At 38.0% G+C, this 21,596-nt stretch overlaps 1 protein-coding gene across 1 annotated transcript in view; it reads left to right on the top strand.

Annotated features, from left to right (window-relative positions):
• Positions 1 to 21,596, top strand: part of LOC119838458 (oxysterol-binding protein-related protein 8) — a 41,293-nt gene that overhangs the window by 10,993 nt on the left and 8,704 nt on the right. The window contains exons 5-15 of the mRNA XM_038364405.1: positions 160 to 246; positions 847 to 991; positions 1,991 to 2,111; positions 2,856 to 2,950; positions 4,281 to 4,806; positions 5,540 to 5,676; positions 17,566 to 17,714; positions 18,504 to 18,682; positions 19,487 to 19,664; positions 20,240 to 20,336; positions 21,432 to 21,436. Coding sequence (XP_038220333.1) covers positions 160 to 246; positions 847 to 991; positions 1,991 to 2,111; positions 2,856 to 2,950; positions 4,281 to 4,806; positions 5,540 to 5,676; positions 17,566 to 17,714; positions 18,504 to 18,682; positions 19,487 to 19,664; positions 20,240 to 20,336; positions 21,432 to 21,436 — 1,719 coding nt within the window. The remainder of the gene's footprint in view (positions 1 to 159; positions 247 to 846; positions 992 to 1,990; positions 2,112 to 2,855; positions 2,951 to 4,280; positions 4,807 to 5,539; positions 5,677 to 17,565; positions 17,715 to 18,503; positions 18,683 to 19,486; positions 19,665 to 20,239; positions 20,337 to 21,431; positions 21,437 to 21,596) is intronic.

Genomic DNA, 21,596 nt, shown 5'->3' with positions numbered 1-21,596 from the left:
TGTCAAAATTGCCTAAGTCCACTTCAATTTTGTTTATTGGTATAGATTTTTTTTTTCGGACGAAAGGGCACTATAGATCACTTTGTCAGTGGTGTTTGCCCTTAGACATATGTAGATTAGGTGACATGTATAATCAATGTGATATAAATATTTTTTCAGGTTCGCGGATCGTTGAAGTCATGGACAAAGTTATGGTGCGTGCTGAAACCCGGCCTACTGCTCCTGTATAAGAGTCCAAAAGCTAAGGTGAGTGGATTGGATGGCCTATTCAACACAAAGATAAGTTTTCATATGGAAATAGTAGTTCCCGAGATTAACCTGTTCAAGCAAACAAACTATTTAGCTTATGGAGGTTATCAATTCGACTGTTTTTTTTTGCTTTGTTACCTAAGAAGTTACGAACGCGTGAACCGATTTCGATGATTCATTTTCCATTTCAGATCTAGTGCCTTCCGTGTGTCTTCATTTATATGTGATCCAGTTCTGACATTTTGAAGGCGGTTCAGTTTATTTCGTTTAAAATTGTTTTTATTTATTACTAGACGCTCGTCCCGGCTCCGCTCGGATATCAAGAATCTTGTTTTATCCCAAGGGAGCATTTAATCGGGATAAAAAGTATCCTATCACCCTGGTCAGCTCATACCCTGTCTGTATACCAAATTTCATCAAAATCCGTTCAGTAATGTCATCGTGATTGACGGACAAACATCCAAACAAACAAAAATTCACATTTATAATATTAGCGTGATTAGTGGTAGATATATGCGCAGAAATCTTGCACACTAGTGTTATATAATTTTATTTTTGTTTATCTGTAGCATTTTTTTTTTTCTTAATAATTTACAGCGCAGCCACTGGGTGGGCACGGTGCTGCTCACGTCGTGCCAGGTTATCGAGCGGCCGAGCAAGAAGGACGGCTTCTGCTTCAAGCTGTACCACCCGCTCGAGCAGAGCATCTGGGCGCCGCGGGGGCCGCACAACGAGACGATAGGTATCGTCGCCATCATCATCATCATCATCATCATCAAAACCATCATCATCAACACCATCATCAACATCATCATCATCATCATCATCATATCGTCGCCATCGTCATCATCATCGTCATCATCATCATCGTCGTCATCATTATCATCATCATCAACACCATCAACATCATCATCATCATCATCATCATCATCATCATTATAACATCCCATCAGGGGCGGATTTGATACGTTGGCTGCCCTAGCTAGCCTAGGAAAGATTGCCTTTTGCCATGCTTTCTGTGCGGCGAATTTGTTTAGCAAATCATCACAATCCAGTGATCGTGGCGACTGTGATTCCAGAGCGTTTAACCTGTCCTCGTTCATTTTCCAAATTTCGCCGCCCTATAGCCCGGGCCTACTCGGCCTATAGAGAAATCCGCCCCTGCAGCCCATATATGTTCCCACTGCTGAGACACGGGCCTCCTATGAGAGTTCAGGCCATAATCCAGCACGCTGGCCAAGTGAAGGTTGGCAGATGTCACATGTCGTAGAGCGTTTTGATTCTCGGACATGCCGGTTTCCTCACTATGTTCTCCTTCACAGTTTCAGAGCAGTCAATTGAAAAATCTATTTATTTCTCGCACGCTCGGCTGGTTTCGAACTCTCGGCATTTCGTTTTTAAAGGCATATCCCACCCACCACTGCTCTAAGTATATAATTTAAACGAACAATAGAAATGAAGATTCTTAAAAATTGGCAGAACTAAAACTCTGCCTAAGTGCGTATTGTACGTAGTTTATTAATGAGCGATACAATGGATTTTGAACGTTATTGCGACTCAATAAGGTGTTAATTTCAATAAATGTTATACAACGTAGTTCGTACCTTTTAATAGAGGATTTTAACGCACATGTACTAATGAAACGAAATGAGTAATTATTATCAAAGCCACCATTTGAAATTGAAATTATTACGCATATATTGACGAAAGAAGTATGTTAATTGTTAGTCCATCCCTCTAGGTGCAGTGGTACAACCTTTACCGACTGCGCATTTGATATTCCGCGCGCCGTCGCAAGCGGCCGGCCACTGCTGGCTCGACGGGCTGGAGTTGGCCCTGCGGTGCAGTAATGCTATGCTCAGGTATGGGGTATGGGGCAAATGGGGGCACTTTAAAACGAGCCTAGCGGCCGTAGTCCCTTCCTTACCCCTCCCATTCCTTGAAATAAGACGGGTAAGGAGGGGGATCCCGGGATCCATATGAGGGTGTTTCTTTTTTATATTGATAATATTTTTACAAGATTTGTCAAAATTCGTAGCGCATGCCTACGTCATAACATCTATCTGCATGCCAAATTTCAGCCCGATCCGTCCAGCTGTTTGGGCTGTGCTAGATCACTATGTCAGTCAGTCAGTCAGTCAGTCACCTTCAGAGTTATATATATATATATATATATATATATATATATATATATATATATATATATATATATATAGTACCTGGATGACCGACTAACTTCGTGAAGTTATATTGTTTATAAGCGTTTTTTTTCCAAGATCGATAGGCATTTTTTAAGTGAACACGTGCATTAAGAAGACACAAAACAATATAAACAATTAGTCTAACCTCAAAGCAAACACTCATTGACTTCCTTACTTAACAACGCCATCTGCTGGAACTTAAATTATTCACCAAAAAATAGTATTATTATTCGCCAATAGATGTCAGTAAGAGTCGCTAAGTTTAAGTCGATAAAACACGAATATGATTTTTTCTAAAAAAGATTCCTAGCTAGATCGATTTATCGCCCCCGAAACCCCCTATATACTAAATTTCATGAAAATCGTTGGAGCCGATTCCGAGATTCCAATTATATATATATACAGATGTTCCCGTTCGCGGCCCGAGCAGGCGGTAGACGCGCCCGCGTCGCAGACGAACATCTCGCACGAGGAGCTTGAGAAGCACTTTAATGAACACGGTGAGTTGATTTCAGTTATAACATAATAATAATCCTATATTCTGAAAGATATATTTTGTATACAGGGTGTTCTGCTGATGGTGTACTATGCACAGTGGTACTTTTTTTTTCAATATACATATAAATATAATACACAACATGATTATGGCATATATATGCTATGGGATATATATTGAAGTTTTTTTGATCTATTGTTTCGCTTTATTTTTTGTGTATGTGTTATAAGAAGCCATGAATTGGAGTAGGATTTACATATGTTGAGGACAGTTTTTCGGCCCGAATGTGTAAAATCTCATTGTAGTAAAGCAATGATATGGTTCTGAACTGGACTGAAATTGAATCTGTGACTGATATAACTGCGAGGGTAGGTCAAGGTTAAGTGAGAAACATTCATGGTTGATTCAAGAGCTTCCTGCTTAAGAAATAATAAAATAATCTAGAAGAAAATAAGTTTCACATCCTATTTGCAAAATTCGATTTTATTGTTATTGCGTTATGGTGCAAAATTCTATGTATTGACAGTAAATCAAACTAAAAGAGAGCACATCCCACGTCTTGTAACAGCATTCGTTCATTGGTCGATGTTTTAAACTTTGGGATTTGTTTATCAATATATTTAATTAAAGTTAGATTTTGTATCATTATTTATGAGATTTTTTGTTGACATAAATTAATTGTCATACGCTTTATTTCATAATTAATACACACGTTATATCTTAGCAATAATTTTATGCTATGTTTGTTTTAAGATTACAGCCCTTTTATAAAGAAGGTTTTATCCACAGTAATAAAACGATGGTTTTTAGGTAAATCATGTCTTAAATTATACGCTAAATTATAGAACGCTATTAATACTTGTATAAAACGTATATATCTATGCTATTAATTCTAAGTATCTGTTCTATCTGTAATTCTATTGTTTATTTGAAATGACTTAATTAGCATTAATATGTTAATAAATATGATATATGTTTAATACATATATCATATTTATTATCTATATACATATATCATATCAGTATTACCAATTTGACATAACATATTCAGTAATTCCTACCTATTTTTTCGTGCGAGTGGGATAGCACTATAACCAAATATAGGCTTAACAGCCCGGTGACGTGTGCCACGTGTAAGCCCAGGGTATACAACATAGTCGATTAAAATTAGTGAATGTCTTTAATAAATTGTATCTCTTACGACTTCACCGATCTCCTTATATTTTTAGATGTCTATAATAACATAACATGTAAGTATACCGTTATAAACAAATAAAACTAACATCCCCCTTCCCTTTCCCCTCAACCCTTTCCCCTGTATTGCTATATCACAGTATTCACGCCAGACACCACAGTATCCACGCCGAGCATAGCTCGTAAACGACCCCCAAAGCGTTCGTCTTCCAGCGACAATATCAAAACCAAACGGCTGGAAGTGAAACAGATGCGCCACAGGAGTCTCACCTCTAGCCCCATGAACTTAGAGCTGATACGCAAATCGCCCATCTTGAAGTTCTTCGACATGCCCAAATTGGCCCTGAAACAGGGAAGCAAGGACAAGAGAGCGGAGGAGTTGTCGAATTACGACAGGCGTAGCTCCACGCCGTCTATACGCAAGTCTAAAGCGGCGCAGAAGCGTATAAGCGAACTGCGCGAGTCCGGAGCGAAGACCGATTCGGAAAATGATGATTCCTTCCACAATAAGCTGAAGCGACGGCTGTTGGGCAACTCCGAAGTGATCTGCGACACTCCGGAGAATATTTTGATCACAAAAACGGCACCAAGCGACGAGAGGTTCAGGGACACGACGACTTCCTCGTCGGAGGATTTGGACGTGCCCGCCGGTGGTTGCAGTGTTAGGTGGGTAGTTTTGAGGTTGTATTAGGGACTGAGCGAGTGATAAAAATCGGGTGGGGAAAGGGACATGTTATTGGCCTATGACGTAATGTCGTCTCGAATTGGCAGCGAAATAAAGATGTAGGTTTTTGAGTCGACTACTTTGATAAAAGGAAAAAGAAAAAACATTTATTTAACGAAACAGTGTGACAATAAAAATGAAGAAAAAAGACACAATAATATTTAGATTAAATAATTAAATAATGTTATTAATGTGTGTCCAAAACCATCTGGTTCAGCTTATAACAGGTAGGAAACAGTATTGGCCCGATGATTCTCAATAAGATACAGCATTAAACAGACTAATACAGAAGGGACGAATGAATTTTCAGTGTTTCAAGTAAGATTATTATTACATAAAATGCATGCATACATTACGGTCTATATAATGTAAAAAAATTACGTAGATATATAAATGTATTGTCATGAATTATTAAAAAATGGATATTCATCAAAAATTGCTTCATATCCCTCCTTGGCGGACCAACGCAAACGATAATTTAAATTAAATTATATTTTGATGAAATTTCAAGAACAAATAAGAAGGAAAAAGACGCTATTCCAGATAGTCATAAAAAAGTAGCGAAAAACCCTATACTCGTCTTCCAAAGAAATATTTTCATTTGCTCAGACCACATGCAATGTGTCTGCAAATTTACTGCGAAAAACTTTTCTATCAGCTTCTCGAATGTTCTAGAACGACGCCGTACAAGAAATTCTCGCTCATAGATTATCACAAGCTACCCTCAGTAAATTATGAGGCGTCCCAAACAGAACGGAGAGATGATAGGCTAAGCCAGGACAGTGTGTATGTCGCTGGAAAGATCGTCACCGGTGAGGGTCTAGATTCGCTATTGTATGTCTAGATTTTGACTTAGGTCCTAGATTTGCTAACGTATGTCTTGATTGTGACCTAGTTGGTGGATTTAGATAAGTTAGGAACGTGTTTTTGGTAAGGTTTGTGGAATGTGAAAGACGGAGCATTTGCTTGGAAGAAATGTTCTCGCACGCACACATTCATACAATTAATGGATCATCGGCTATGTCGGTACAGGGCCGCGCGCACACATGCGTACGCCGCGTTAGCGCAATGTCTGATATAGGAAAACGCGAATTACTAAATATCTATCAATTGTAGTAGGAATATAAATCACTATTTAATTACTATGTTGCTAAAAAAATAATTCGATAAAATTTCAGAATTATTGCTCATATGTAAGCATGATTTTTAATCGTTCAAAGAAACACTTCTTTCTTTATTAGAGGTACAGTTTCGATTTTTATGTATCGTATCAAATTTATATCACTATCAAATTCGCATATATCCTCAAGCATATACTACTAATAATATTCAAGTGTTTTTTTATAAATAATTTTTTATAAATAATTCGTGTTTATTTTAAATTTTTGATGTTTATAGCATTGAAATCCTACTTCCTACTAATATTATAAATGCGAAAGTTTGTAAGGATGTGTGTGTGTGTTTGTTGCTCTTTCACGCAAAATGTACTGAACCGATTGCAATGAAATTTGGTACATAGACAACTGGACAACTGGAATAACGTATAGGCATCTTTTTATCCCTATATTCCTACGGGATACGGACTTACGCGGGTGACACCGCGGGGTGCAACAAGTGCTTTATAAATGAGAAATTTTGAAAGAATAGAAAGAAAACAATTTTTTGATCACGAGGCGCGATACGAACCCGCGTTTTTTTTGCCAAACCAGTAGCATCCCGCCACATGATCAAATCTTTTCTATTCATTCTAAACTTTCTCGATTCGTTGTTTGTTTCAATTTAAAACGCTTTATCGATAGCGCAGTCGGACAACAGCTGGTGACGCTCAATATGTTATCGGATTCCATTGTGTTTCCGACATTGATACATCGATATCATATGACGGCCAATAATCGAGATTTCCTTTTCGATTTAAGTCGGATAATATTGGGCCGAGTGCAGGTCGAACGCGCGCGTGGACGGGTTCCGTATCCGTATCTATAAACGGAATTGGGGGTCACACGTCGAATCTGTGACTGATTAAGGGTTTTTTTTTTGTTTATTTATATCTTTACTAGCGGTCCGCCCCGGGTTCGCTCGTGGTATATATATAGCTTATAGCCTTCCTCAATAAATGGGCTATCTAACGCTGAAAGAATTTTTCAAATCGGATAAGTAGTTCCTGAGATTAGTGCGTGCAAACAAACAAACAAACTCTTCAGCTTTATAATATTAGTATAGATTTATGCTTCATTGGTCTGGATTGATACAAATTGATCCTTGACTTAGGTAACATTCTTACGAATGGTGGTCTTATCGCTAAATAGCGATTTCTTCCAGACGACCGGCTGTACTTGGAGAAATTAAAATAAAGGACGTCATGGTCGTATGTAGATGAGCGAATCCAGGGCGGACTGCTAGTTCAATATGACCAGCCCATTTCGCAGAATTCATCCGGAATAAAAAAATCTGTCTTACTCAGAAATTTTGAATACTTTGTATTATTATTTTTTTAAGTTAAATCAAATGGTTCCGTATCCAAAGAGAATCCTACTACTAGGACCTTTGTTTTTCCATCTATCTGTCTATCACCAGGCTGTATCTCATGAACTGTGATAGTTAGACAAATTGAAAAAGTCACAGAAGATATGTTTGTGGTGCTGCAATAAAAATAACAACAAATGACAAAAAAATCTGGGTTAAGCGACGGTTCGCAAGGCCATAAATTGGATGGGCGACCATTGTTTTTCGCTGTTACTCTTTCGGTGTTAGCTTATTCGCACGGAATCTTAGCGAGGCCGACACACACTTTACCGTTTTTCTTATTATATAACTATTAAAGGTGATGGTCACACGAAAACATAGCAAGTGATAGAAAAACACCTACACCTCCGACCTATGTGCTTAGTAGTAGTGGCGTAGCTAGAGGAACAAGGGCCCTGGTGCATAGGGAAAGAATCGGGCCCTCCTCCCCTCTTTCCGCCTGCCACCCCTCTTCCAAAGCTGAGGTTAGAGGGCCCCCTGAGCTCCGGGGCCCTGGTGCACTGCACCACCTGGCCCGATGATAGCTACGCCACTGCCTATGTGGTTATTTTATTTATAGAGTCAACTAAACCTATACGTGACGAAAGACCAAATATATAATTTAGTAGGTACTATTACGCCAACAAAGCTGACGGTACGGTCTGTGGCCTTCAACGACCTTCGGTCTTATTACAGCTTAGGCCGTGTTTGCATGCGACGTTTTATCGACGAAAATAATATAATATATCTTTTTCTTTCGTTCTTGCCTCATTTATACGGTTATGTTATTCTTAATATATTGTTTATTTATTTATTTATATCACTTTATTGTGATGGCAACATTATCCTACTAATCCAACTTCCTACTAATATTACGTAGTTTGTAAGGATGTGTGTGTGTTTGTTGCTCTTTTACGCAAACACTACTGAACCGATTGCAATGAAATTTGGTACGTAGACAGGTAGACAACTGGAATAACATATAGGCAACTTTTTATCCCGATATTCCTACGGGATACGCACTTAGGCGGGTGAAACCGCGGGGCTCAGTATATTATGCAGTGAAAAACTTAACACGCATGGCGATTCTTTACTCAACCCTCAATTTCATATAATTTAAATTAAAAAATAAGATAAACGTGTATAAAAAAACATAAATAAGTAACCTCGAAGAAACAGAAAAGATAATTAGTAACAAAATATTAAATTGAGAATAAAATATTGTTGCCATTATTTATAGCGTAAATTATCATTTTAAATCTTCACAACGCGCGCGTATGAAGGCCGCGGCTTCGCCCGGCGTGGTCTACATAAATTTATGTTACAAACGTTCATCCCCTATTTTAACCCCTTGGGAGTGGAATTTATCAAAATGCTTTCTTAGCGGATGCTTACGTCACAGTGGCTGTCTGCATGCCAAATTTTATCCCGATTGTTCCAGTAGTTTGGGCTGTGCGTTGGTAGATCAGTCAGTCCATATGCATCTTATATTAAGATGATTTAATGCAAACAGTACCTTAATTCAGGCACTATAAACTACCTTTCATTAAAACACATAGAAACAAATTGTAATTACTATACAAATAACTTAATATTTATACCTAGATATTGACATAAGTAGGTAAATAATGACGCGTTCAACAGAGTCAGCGTGTAAGGACATAAAAAAAACACACGCACACACGCGCACACAATGTATCAGACAAAAACGTTTGTACACGATATTGAAATAAATGTTTATTTACTTTTAAGCTAATGAGTGATTGCACGACTCCATCGTGGCTGAGATAACGCAGTGTTTTACCTCGTTCGCGCCGAAACGCATGTCGAATGATACATTAAAAAAAAAAAAAAGAACGAAAAATAATTTTCGAACCGCGCGCGTTCATTTTTGACGTTTCAATAATTTCCCGCGCTTTCGAATCTGTTATTGTTTATGGCGGAAAAGTGATACAAGCAACAATCGAATTTTGATTTTGTAATTTGAATGTATTGTGGAAGATTTTGAAGTTTATGATATGTAGTTTGTTTGTGTGTGTGAGTGTACTTAGTGTAGTGTGTATAGGTGTGATAAATGTTAGTGTGAAAAATGACAAATTGTGGATGTAAATACGATTATATAACGAAAAGAAAAATTGCTTAGCGCCAAACTAGCAAACGGCTGGACATATTCGGTTGATTCTCATCGGATATCCTATTATTCGTAAAATTTTAAAGTTAAAATCTAACTATCCTGACACCACTTGGCTCTGGCGATCCTAATCAGGATAATAAGATAAACTCATGACATTATTGTATCGTCACCGATCCTTGATAAGTGTACAGAGTTTGAATTGAATCTGTCCGTTTGACGTGGGTCAGAATCGAGTCTAAACGAGTCGGTTACATACAAACATACAGGTGAAGCTAATAAAAGCGTGTTAAAAACTCTCACAAATAATATTATATTAATATACAACTAGCCACTTGACCTGGCTTCGCTCGGGTTGTATAAAAGGCAGCGTTTACTTAGTAGTTGTCCCAGTAGATATTGTAGCCAATGGGAAAAATAGCTATTTATCAATAAAATCATGATTAAAATCGATCAAGCAATTTTTAAGTGAAATCGTTACAAACATGCGTAAAAGAAAAATTATCCCCTTTATTATATAATTTTTTGGCCTGGGCCTTTGCCCGCGGCTTCGCACGTGTCAATTGCGGAGTAGTTTAATAGATGTCATTATACATATAAACCTTCGTCTTCTATCTATTAAAAAAAACCCCATCAAAATCCGTTGCGTAGTTTTAAAGATTTACTCATACACAGGGACATAGGGACAGAGAAAGCGATTTTGTTTTATACTATATAGTGACTAGACGCTAGTCCCGGCTCCGTCCGGATATCAAGATTCCTGTTTTATCCCAAGGGAGCATTTAATTGGGATAAAAAGTATTTTACCATCCAAGTCAGCTCACACGATGTCTGTATACCAAATTTCATCAAAAACCGTTCGGTAGTGTCTGCGTGGTTGACGGACAAACATACAAACAAACGAACTTTCAAATTCATAATATAAATGTGGTAGTGTGATTAAACACACTTTTAACTCAAAAAATTGTATTGTTTAAGTTTCATCCTTAACAAATACACAGAAAAACAAAGAAAATAAAAATTATCTTTCTACTGTATACTTATATATTATCAAAAGTATTTACATATAGATTGTCTAATTATAATTGCGTAATTATCGTATCGTTAATGATGCAGCTGTTTTGTGCTGATAACTGATTTCAACCGTGCAAACATATTAAATTTTTCGCGATATGTTATATCGAGACTAGCGCACCGCCCCGGCGTTGCCCGTTCCTAAGATACAACGTGACAGACTCACAAATTCAGAACCATTACCCCTTTATATTATACTAGCTTCTGCCCGAGGCTTCGCACGCGTTAAATTCGCCGTAGGCTTTTAGATTTATTTATACATATAAACCTTCCTCTTGAATCACTCTATCTATTAAAAAAACCCATCAAAGTCCGCTGTGTAGATTTAAAGACATACATACTGAATACATACATACATACATAGGGACAGAAGCTGGAAGCAAATTTATACAAATATATATAGATGAGATAAATTAAATAAATAAGAATGAATGAGATACCTACGTTATATAATGCAAAAAAAATACATTAAAATAATTTGCGAAGAAAGAGACAGTCATGCCAGTTGCAGTAATGAAAGGGACAAAAAATGTATTCGAAATATATAAGAACTCATTCTATCCTATCCTACTTCCTACTAATATTATAAATGCGAAAGTTCGTAAGGGTGTGTGTGTGTTTGTTGCTCTGTCACGCAAAAACTAATGAACCGATTGCAATGAAATTTGGTACGTAGACAGCTGGACAACTGGAATAACACATAGGCAATTTTTATCCCGATGTTCCTACGGGATACGGACTTACGCGGGCGAAACCGCGGGGCGCAGCTAGTAATGCATGTGTTCGCTAGCAGGGGTCATTGACCTTTCACTGCGTAATTTCCTCGTATAATAGTGATATATTTATAATATTCACACTAATATTATAAATGTGAATGTTTGTTTGTTTGGATGTTTGTTCGGCGATCTCGCGGAAACTGCTGAACGGATTTCTGCATGGATACAGGCCTCCTACGAGGGCGCAGGCCATAATCCAGCATGCCGGCCAAGTGCGGGTTGGCAGATGTCACATGTCGTCGAACTTTTGATTCTTGGACATGCCGGTTTCCTCACGATGTTTTCCTTTAACATTTTAACTAAAGCTATTGCAATTTAATACATAGATAGCTAGCTGCGCCCCGCGGTTTCACCCGCGTAAGTCCGTATCCCGTAGGAATATCGGGATAAAAATTTGCATATGTGTTATTCCAGTTGTCCAGCTATCTAAGTACCAAATTTCATTGCAATCGGTTCAATAGTTTTGACGTGAAAGAGCAACAAACACACTCACATCCTTACAAATTTTCGCATTTATAATATTAGTAGAACTAGGATTGGTAGGATAGGATAGGATAATTTACATAATTCTACCGACTGCAACGATTTATCGTTTGGAAGCCGATGTGATGTGGTTTTCCGTGTAAATTATATATTCAGCCTCCTATCTCAAAAACGACGCTATCTATTTTGATCAACTTTACCCATATCCCTAAGTTGAAGCGTTCCTAACGGATTAAAAAGATATAAGTTTGAACCGACTTACAGTTTTTATTTTATGTGTGGACAAACAAACACACAAACAAACATAAATTATTTCTATGGAAGTGTTTCGAGCTGTGCAGCTGGCAAACATTCAAAAACTGTGAAATCCCACAATATTATACAATAATATATGTACATACATTTGGAATTTATAAACTTTTCATTTTGAAGTCGGTTAAAAGCAACTTGAATCGTTAAAATACAATAATAACGTTAAATCTGCTATTCTCGTCATTTGTCATAAACATATATTTAAATTTAATACCCTTTGACATGTCATTGTTAACAAAAAAAAAAAAACTTCAAAAACGGTTTTCCCGCGCATATTTCTTTCAACAAAAAAAAAAAAACAAAACACAAACGAAAAATTTGAACGTTTCCGTTTCTAAATTGTAATAAACAATTTAATTATAATTACCCAAGCGTTTAGCGTTTGAGCTTGACCTTATAAAAAATGATTAATTGCAGTGGCTTTTGTAAACTCGACAAAAACACACGTTGCTTTATATGTTTTCTGTTTCGAAATGGTGTCCTAATTATTACATAATTACAATTTTGCTTGTTAATTACTAATATATGATATAATACCAATACTGATATAATAAAGAGGGAAAGGTTTCTTTGTTTGTTTGTACCCTAAAGGCTCCGAAACTGCTTTGCCGATTTTGAAATTCTTCTCAACATTTTTTTTAGAAATTTCCGAGTGCTATGGGATACTTTTTAACCCGGAAATGTACCACGGGCGAAGGCGGCGCGAACAACTAGTAAAATAAAGATAATTAAAGGAAAACTAATTCTAATCAAATTATAGAATCAAGAAAATCGTCTTATTTGCTCATATACGTAGCATACTAGCTGCGCCCCCGGTTTCACCCGCGTAAGTTTGTATCGCATAGTAATATAGGGATAAAAAGTCGCCTATATGTTATTCCAGTTGTCCAGCCGTCTACGTACCAAATTTCATTGCAATCGGTTCAGTAGTTTTTGCGTGAAAGAGCAACAAACGCACACACATCCTTACAAACTTTCGCATTTATAATATTAGTAGGATTAGTAGGATTAGTAGGATACGACTAGTAGGAAGTAGGACTCGACAAAAGAGCATTTAAATTAATAAGAAATCTTCAAAATTCGAATCAAAATTGTGAATGGACTGAGAAAACCCAACAACTCTATCATAGCCATTGCGTTCTATCAGAAAAAAAGTACTAAACTTCGGGAACTAACACAAGAGAAGATCAGCTCCTTCAGAAGTTACACGTGACGAAATGATCTGACACCACGAACTACCCTCAAGAAAGTGAGAATCGACTACAATGACGGTAGACATAGAAACTGACATATTGCTGTCATCAAAGCTGAAAGACAAGAACCGGAGACGGTCGAGCATCTTCTCGCTGCTGAAACGGAAGAAGGTGGTCAGACAGTCCTCGGATCCGAACAGTTTTTACACCCTCGACCTGGCCAGGAAACTGTCCGTCGATTCGGCTATATTGGTGCAAGGGAACGGCGAGGCGGGCTGCGAGTTCCTGCGTTGTAATGGAGGTAGGTTGGTGGTAGCCGTCTCTCTCTGTTGTTCGGACGGATTGGGTGGAGGGAGAGAGATGAATGTACATTAATGGGTGGCTATGACTTTAATATGACCGCCTCCTTGGTATAGTGGTAAACGCGTGAGCGTAGAACCGAGAGTTCCTCGGTTCGATTCCCGGTGGGGACAATAAAAAAAAGTCTCGCTCTGGCAGGACACAGAAGGCTGATCACCTACTTGTCCATAAAGAAAATCGATCAGTGGAACAGATGTATATCATCTGCCCCATACCCCAGTAGGGGACACGGGACTTCACTTTTTTGACTTCAATATACCGTATTTAGGGTGATGTCTATGTATGTTAAGGTCTTAGTTGGTCTCTATCTATTGCTGAAACAGATAAGAGTGGAGGTAAAGAGTACATGAGAACACGCCCCGGATCTGCCCGGTTTCATGGGGCATAAAACAACGACATTTATTTTCAACATTGATTAATCGGTTTTTTAGTTTGTCCAATATAAACAAACTGACAAAAAACTTTGATTGTAAACTGAAATAGATGGATGTAATTTTTCTTTTTACGTAATGCCTTTTTCAAAGTTGTTAATTATCTCTCTTTGAATGTTAACATTCTTTTGAAATCTGAGTTAAGTTTTATCTAACTGCGGAATAATCTCGACCATACTGTTACACGCTTAAGGTATTAAAAAACCGGTCAAGTGCGAGTCGGATTCGCAACTAAAGGGTTCCGTACAAATAAGTTATAGGGCAATGGCAAAAAAATTGCTCATCCATCCATTTTGTGACCGTGCCAACCGTTTCTTAATATCTGTAAATTTTCAATCGTATAACTATCACTGTACATGAGATACAGCCTGTTGATAGACGGACGAACAGACAGACATACAGACGGACGGACGGCGAGGTCTTAGTAGTAGGGTGAAGGGTCCCATTTTACCCATCATCATCAGCCCATATATGTTCCCACTGCTGGGACACAGGCCTCCCGGCCTGAGAGTTCTGGCCATAATCTACAACGCTGGCCAAGTGCGGGTTGGCAGATGTCACATGTCGTCGAACTTTTGACTCTTGGACATGCCGGTTTCCTCACGATGTTTTCCTTCACCGTTTAAGTAGTGGTGATGTTATCCACATGCGGAGATTAATTGAAAAATCAATTTATATCCCGCACGCTCGCCCGGTCTCGAACCCTGACTTATCGATATTGAAGTCCGAGGTTCTCACCACTGAGCAACCACTGCACCATTTTATCCATTAGGTAGAAAACCCTAATAGAGTGTTATCATTGTACAGTATCTGGCTACCTTGCCGGCTCTACGGGTTGACGTTGTTATCTCTACGTCGCTTAAATGCGATCTTCCTTATCTATTATTAACTAGGTCTATGTTTACTAGCTGCAAGGCGCGCCACAGACAGAGAATAGGTTATGTTATGTACTATGTCATTTGGAAGCGAACTGTGTAATTTTTCGATATTCAAATGACATAGACTGTATTTATTCCATAGTATTTGTAAACAATTCAAACTCAAACTCAATTATTTAATCATTCAATTAGACTTCTTATAGAAGCACTTTTGAATCGTCATAACACAGTTATAACATTTACCACCGGTTCGGAAGGCAGTTTCTACAGAGAAGAGCCGGCAACAAACTCTGTAGTTGCTCTTTTAAAATGATTACAGATAAAATATATTCTATGTAATTGCAATATCGAATTCAGCAACTATATCGATGACTAGCGGTCCGCCTCGGCTTCGCCCGTGGTACATATATAGCCTACTAGCTTCGCCCCGTGGTTTCATCAGTGTAAGTCCGTATCTCGTTGGAATATCGGGATAAAAATTTGCCTGTATGTTATTCCAGTTGTCCATCTATCTACGTACGAAATTTCATTGCAATCAGTTCAGTAGTTTTTGCGTGAAAGAGCAACAAACACACACACACACACACACATCCTTACAAACTTTCGCATTTATAATATTAGTAGGATAGGATGAGTGAGATTTTTTTTTAGTTCAATTTCTTATGCCTTTTTATTGAGAGACTGGAATGTCACTAATATGTACACTTAAAAAGCGAAAGATAAGAATTCATTCTATTTATAAATTACTACTACATGCAATCTATACTGATATTAAAAATCTGAAGAGTTTTTGTTTGTTTGTACGCACTAATCTGCGGAATCGCTGGTCCGATTTGTAAAATTTTTTCAGTGTTTGATAGCCTATTTATCGAGGAAGGCTGAGGCTATAGGGTATATATGTACCACGGGTGAAGCCGGGGCGGACAGCTAGTTGCAAATACATCTTAAAGAAATAAAAATTATCATACGATTTAATATCATTGTTCTTATATCGCGATAAAAAATACTATAATAATATAAATATAATATAAATAATAAGACCAAATGCAAATACATGGAAATAAATTATGCAAACTCTTCTCAAATATGACAATTGTTATTTGTTTTAAGATTGTGTAATTTAACCGTCGTGTAAGAGATGTTTTCAACCGACTTCGAAAAACGGAGGTTTCGAATTCGACCGTACTGTTTTATCGGGTGAACCGATTTCGATGATTCTTGTATTTTTTTTTTTTTTTGAAATTTGATTACATTTACCTATATTTGGTTTCTGATAATTTGTGAATCAACTTGATACTTAATATTTAGGAAGGTAGTTTTTTTTTGATACCGCCGTTCTAATGTGGTAGTTGTGTATAGTGCGCCGGGGAAGGTGGAGCCCGACCCGGACGTCTCCCCGCTGATATAACACCGATTCGGGTGAAATTTTGCACAGAGATAGTTTGATATCCGAGAAAAAATTAATAGTTTTGTATTCCCGTAGTCCCACTATCCTACGCTGTAAAGTATACGAAAAGAAGTAGATAATATGATGAATAAATTGCGTTTAAAAACCGTTAAATTGACATGATTCATTTATGGGTAGCACTTGCGTAATATCAAAAAAAAAAACTCCATGGAGCACAGTTTTGATTTTTTACACGAAAAAAAAAACTGAGTTTAATACTATCTGTATATTATCTTAAGCTAATTTTGATTGTAATTATGCGTTGAGATAGATTACGAACGGTAATTACGAAGTCTTTTATCTTTGTCTGTTTGGTGATAGTGGATAAGAAGCCTTGATAAACTGAGTATCAATACACCCTGACGTCACACTAACGGAATACGTGTCTAAATTCAGATGCTTAATTCAGAATCTGATTTCCGGTAATGAGGCTGGATTAAGTTCTTGGTGGTATTCTGGTATTGCATGTACCACGCTATTATATAACATAATATTAGCGATAGTTATCATATAAATGGCGATAAGTTAGCGACGGGTGTTATTCTAAAACGTTTTCATAATACTTATCAACCAGCTCCTAACACGAGGATAGTAAATTATTACTCTGTTTTTATTATGCTAAGGTACAATTTTGAATGTATGCGATTTGATGTGTTTTTGTAGATAACTACAATGCTTTTAGTATGCGCTCCGTTTGGCTAGAGCAATTTATAGGAAGAGTAAGCAATTTTTAAACTGGATTTCTTATTCTTTCATTGTGTGAAGTTATACTTTTTTGACATCTACCCCCATCAAAAACGGTCATGTTCAGAATAACTTATAATATAATATGTATGAGTATGTAATTAACTTGATTTGTTGACTCTTTTAATGCCGTATATAACATTCCGATGTACATATGTTATAATAAAAATAGCCCAAAAATTTATCTAATTTATAATTTATCTAACTAAATATAAAAAAAGAGTAATTACAACACCACATACAAGTAAGCAATGCGTACATGACCTCTTTCCTCCGCCCCCCAAGAAAAAGTATAACTTCCCGCCCGCCAGCTAGAACCCACGACACATAGCGGCTAGACTATCCCCCCCCTCCCACCATAATGTTGCAGAGTTAGCCGGCGCCGCTTCGGACACGGACAGCGAGGGATCCCGCGGCGGGATGCCGGAGGTCCAGCCGGATCCGGTTGTGAGGAAACGTGACATCATAGCGAGGATAGAGGGGTTGTACGTTGAGGATCCCGATAGGGAGATCGGGGCGGTGAGTGTGGCGAATGTCTATTTCTATACTGGCCGCAGATTCGGCCTCGTGGTCAAAATTTTTCATCCTATTTTATCCCCTTGGGATGCATACGTCATAACATCTATCTGCATACCGAATTTCAGTCCGATCCGTCCAGTAGTTTGGGCTGTGTGTTGATAGATCAGTAATTCAGTCACCTTAACGTTTTATTCATGTGTTGACATTACAATCTTATAGATTATAGATCCGTGAAGTTTTTTTTTTTGTTAAGTTGAACGCGCTAATCACAGGAACTACTGGTTCGAATTGAAACCCTCACCTAACCCTATTTTCCTAACCCTAATTTCTACTACCCTAACAAGCGTGTTGCCATTAAGGTAGCGATCTCTTCGAGACAACGAAACAACAAATATTAATGGAAACAGGGCGGGAGATATCATAAAAATAAACACAATAATAAATACGCGACGCTCGTTTAAAAATTTCTCCATTGCTTTTGTTGAAATCCGTCACAGAGATCAAGCAATCCTACTATCCTACTAATATTATAAATGCCAAAGTTTGTAAGGTTGTGTGTGTGTGTGTGTGTGTGTTTGTTGCTCTTTCACGCAAAGACTACAGAACCGATTTCAATGAAATTTGGTACGCACATAGCTGGAGAACTGGAATAACACATAGGCAACTTTTTGTCCCGATATTCCTACGGGATTCGGACTTGCGCGGTTGAAACCGCGGGGCGCAGCTAGTATTTTATGAACTATATACTAAAATAACCACTCCCAAGTTGTTTAAATACCGAAATCCCAGGCTGGCGAGCTGGTCGAGGAAGTGGCGGAGGAGAACAAGTCGCTGCTGTGGTTCCTGCTGAAGCAGGTCCGTCCGGGCATGGACCTCAGCAAGGTGGTGCTGCCGACCTTCATCTTGGAGCCCAGGTCGTTCCTAGATAAACTGTCCGATAATTACTACCACGCGGACTTGTTGGGACAGTGAGTGATACTATAATATATTGTCACTACATAGTATAAAGCATAGTCGCTCCCCGCGTCTGGATGTGTACATGTTTGGATCTTTAAAACTACACAACAGATTTTGATGGAGTTTTTTTTTAATAGATAGTGATTGAAGAGGAATGTTTTTATGTATAATAACATATATTATACGCGTGCGAAGCCGCAGGCAAAAGATAGTAATAATATACAGTGGTACAATTTGTGAGTTTGTCACGTTGTAGGGGGTTATCTTAGGAACTAACCCGAATTTCTGCGTGTGAAGTCGCGGGCGAAAGCTGGTTTTATCATATTATAATAGTACTAATTTAACATTGTCATCATCATCAGCCCATACATGTTCCCACTGCTGGGACACAGGCATCCTGTAAGGGTTCAGGCCATAATCCAGCACGCTGGCCAAGTGTGACTTGGCAGATGTCACTTGTTTTCCTTCACCTCCTGTGTCTCTCCACATATCCATGGGCGGTGGTAACGCTTACCACCAGGCGACCTACCAGCTCCTTTGCCGACTATGATATAAAAAATATCAATCGCAGAGAATATGTCCGTTAAAGTTAAAAAAAAAAAACAGAATCTATACTTATATCATAAAGCTGAAGAGTTTGTTTGTTTGAACGCACTAATTTCAGTAACTACAACAGGTCCGATTTCTTTCAGTGTTAGATAGCCCATTTATTGAGGAAGGCTATAGGCTATATATGTACCACGGGCGAAGCGCTAGTTTAGTATAAAACGTATTGTCGTCTGCATACCGTACGCTAGAAATATGATATCCCCCAGGGCGCAATCCCACGAGGACCCGTACCAGCGGTTCAAAGGTGTCCTCCGCTGGTACCTGTCCGGGCTGTACCGGAAGCCGAAGGGCCTCAAGAAGCCCTACAACCCGGTGCTGGGCGAGACCTTCCGGTGCTGCTGGCGGCACACCAGCGACAACTATACGTACTACGTCGCCGAACAGGTGAGGGAGACGGGAAGAGTGGAAGTGAGAAAGAGATAGAGGAATTGACAATGAAAAATGTATTTGACACTACAGAAAAATTACACAGAAGAATCCTATCTTACTAATATTATAAACGCGAAAGTTTGTGAGGATGCGTGTGTATTTGTTGCACTTTCACGCATAAACTACTGAACCGATTGCAATGAAATTTGGTACGTAGACAGCTGGACATCTGGAATAGCATATAGGCTATAACTTTTTATCCCGATATTCCTAGGGGATACGGACTTGAAACCGTGAGTGAAAACGCGAGTGAAACCGTGGGGCGCAGCTAGTGAATGAATAAATGTTTAGAGTTCGAGTTTATCTGGTTGTCTGGAAGAGATCGCTGCATTAGCGATAAGACCGCCTATTGTGTACTTTATTTATTTATTAAGAAAGAACGAAAAAAAATAAATACATTTTCTCCTATTTATATTAAGTAGGTAATAATGAAAAAAATAATAACTCGCATTTTTTATGGAAAGAGCTAAATCAACCTAGTATAAAAATTAACCTAATGTTATGTTAAAATTATATTTATATCTTTCCAGGTGTCGCACCACCCGCCGGTGTCGGCTTTCTATATATCCAATAGAAAGGAGGGATTCGTGATAGAGGGCAGCCTGTTAGCTAGGTCTAAGTTTTATGGTGAGTGAATATATATCACCAAATTTCGGCGGAAAATTGTCGCCAAATGTCGGTCATGTTGATTTTTTAAAAATGGAATCCCACTATATAATATTACAGTGTAGATAAATTTTTTATAAACTACTAGCTGCACCCGGCAAACGCTGTTCTGCCTTACTCTTATCATTTAGGGGTGTGAAAAATAGATGTTAGCCGATTCTCAGACCTACCCAATATGCTTACCAAATTTCAGAGGAATCGGTCAAGCCGTTTCGGAGGAGTATAGAGACTAACATTGTGACACGAGAATTTTATATATAATATTTCCAATATTGGTAAGATGGAAAAATATAAATGTATTGTCTGCTAGCACGCGTTGCCAATAAATTTATTTTTTTCTGTTTAAACGCGTTGCTGTGGCTTAGTAATAATTAAAAATATTAAGATTAAGAATTATTGGGATAATTAATCGAAATGAAAACTATTCCATATCTTAAGGTGGACCAAATTACACATAAAATGCCAAATTTCATCAAAATCGGTCGATTTGGTGAAGAGTTCATTGGCAATATACATCATGACACTGAATTTTTATATATAACAACACCGCACATGCACAAAAAAACTTAAGTAAAAAAATAAAATCTTCATAAATAAATTTACAACTAATATCTACACTAAAAACTAACTAAACTTAAATAAAACTAACTGCGATACTGTTAATTACAGACTAAAAGGGTTTGACTCAATTAGTCATGCGAGAGCTGGGCTTTTACATAACATGGGATATTGACATTTCGCAGGTAGAAATTAAAGACTTTTTAACGGATTTTAAACTTGATTTATTCATTATATTATTATTATGGGGACACGGGGAGTCTCCCCTTGACCACGCTCGCTGTAAAGTGTTCGAAATCTCGAGGGTTAACAATATAATATAATTAATAAATCGCTTTTAGAATCCGTTAAAAAGTCTTTAATTTCTAAACGTAAATATAGTACGTGTATGTGGTAGTCGAGCACGTTTCGGCACGAATTGCGCCAGCTCCCACCGTGGAACTACCACACCTCCACAGAAAACCGTGAAATAGCATTCTGCTGTGTTTCGGTGACTAGGAAGGGTAAGGAAAAGGATATGAGTCCTTTTTTTACCCTTCCCAGTCCTTTCCTTTAGTCCTCTTACCAATCGTTTCTTCATCCCTTCCCAATTTAAAGTCGATCCATCCATCATTCATGTGCGGTGGTAGCGCTTACCATCAGGCGTCCCACCAGCTCCCACTT

The sequence above is a fragment of the Zerene cesonia genome, unplaced genomic scaffold, assembly GCF_012273895.1.
Source record: "Zerene cesonia ecotype Mississippi unplaced genomic scaffold, Zerene_cesonia_1.1 Zces_u003, whole genome shotgun sequence".
Taxonomy (NCBI): domain Eukaryota; kingdom Metazoa; phylum Arthropoda; class Insecta; order Lepidoptera; family Pieridae; genus Zerene; species Zerene cesonia.
The sequence above is the reverse complement of the archived record's forward strand: the minus strand, read 5'-3'. Positions and strand labels throughout refer to the sequence as shown.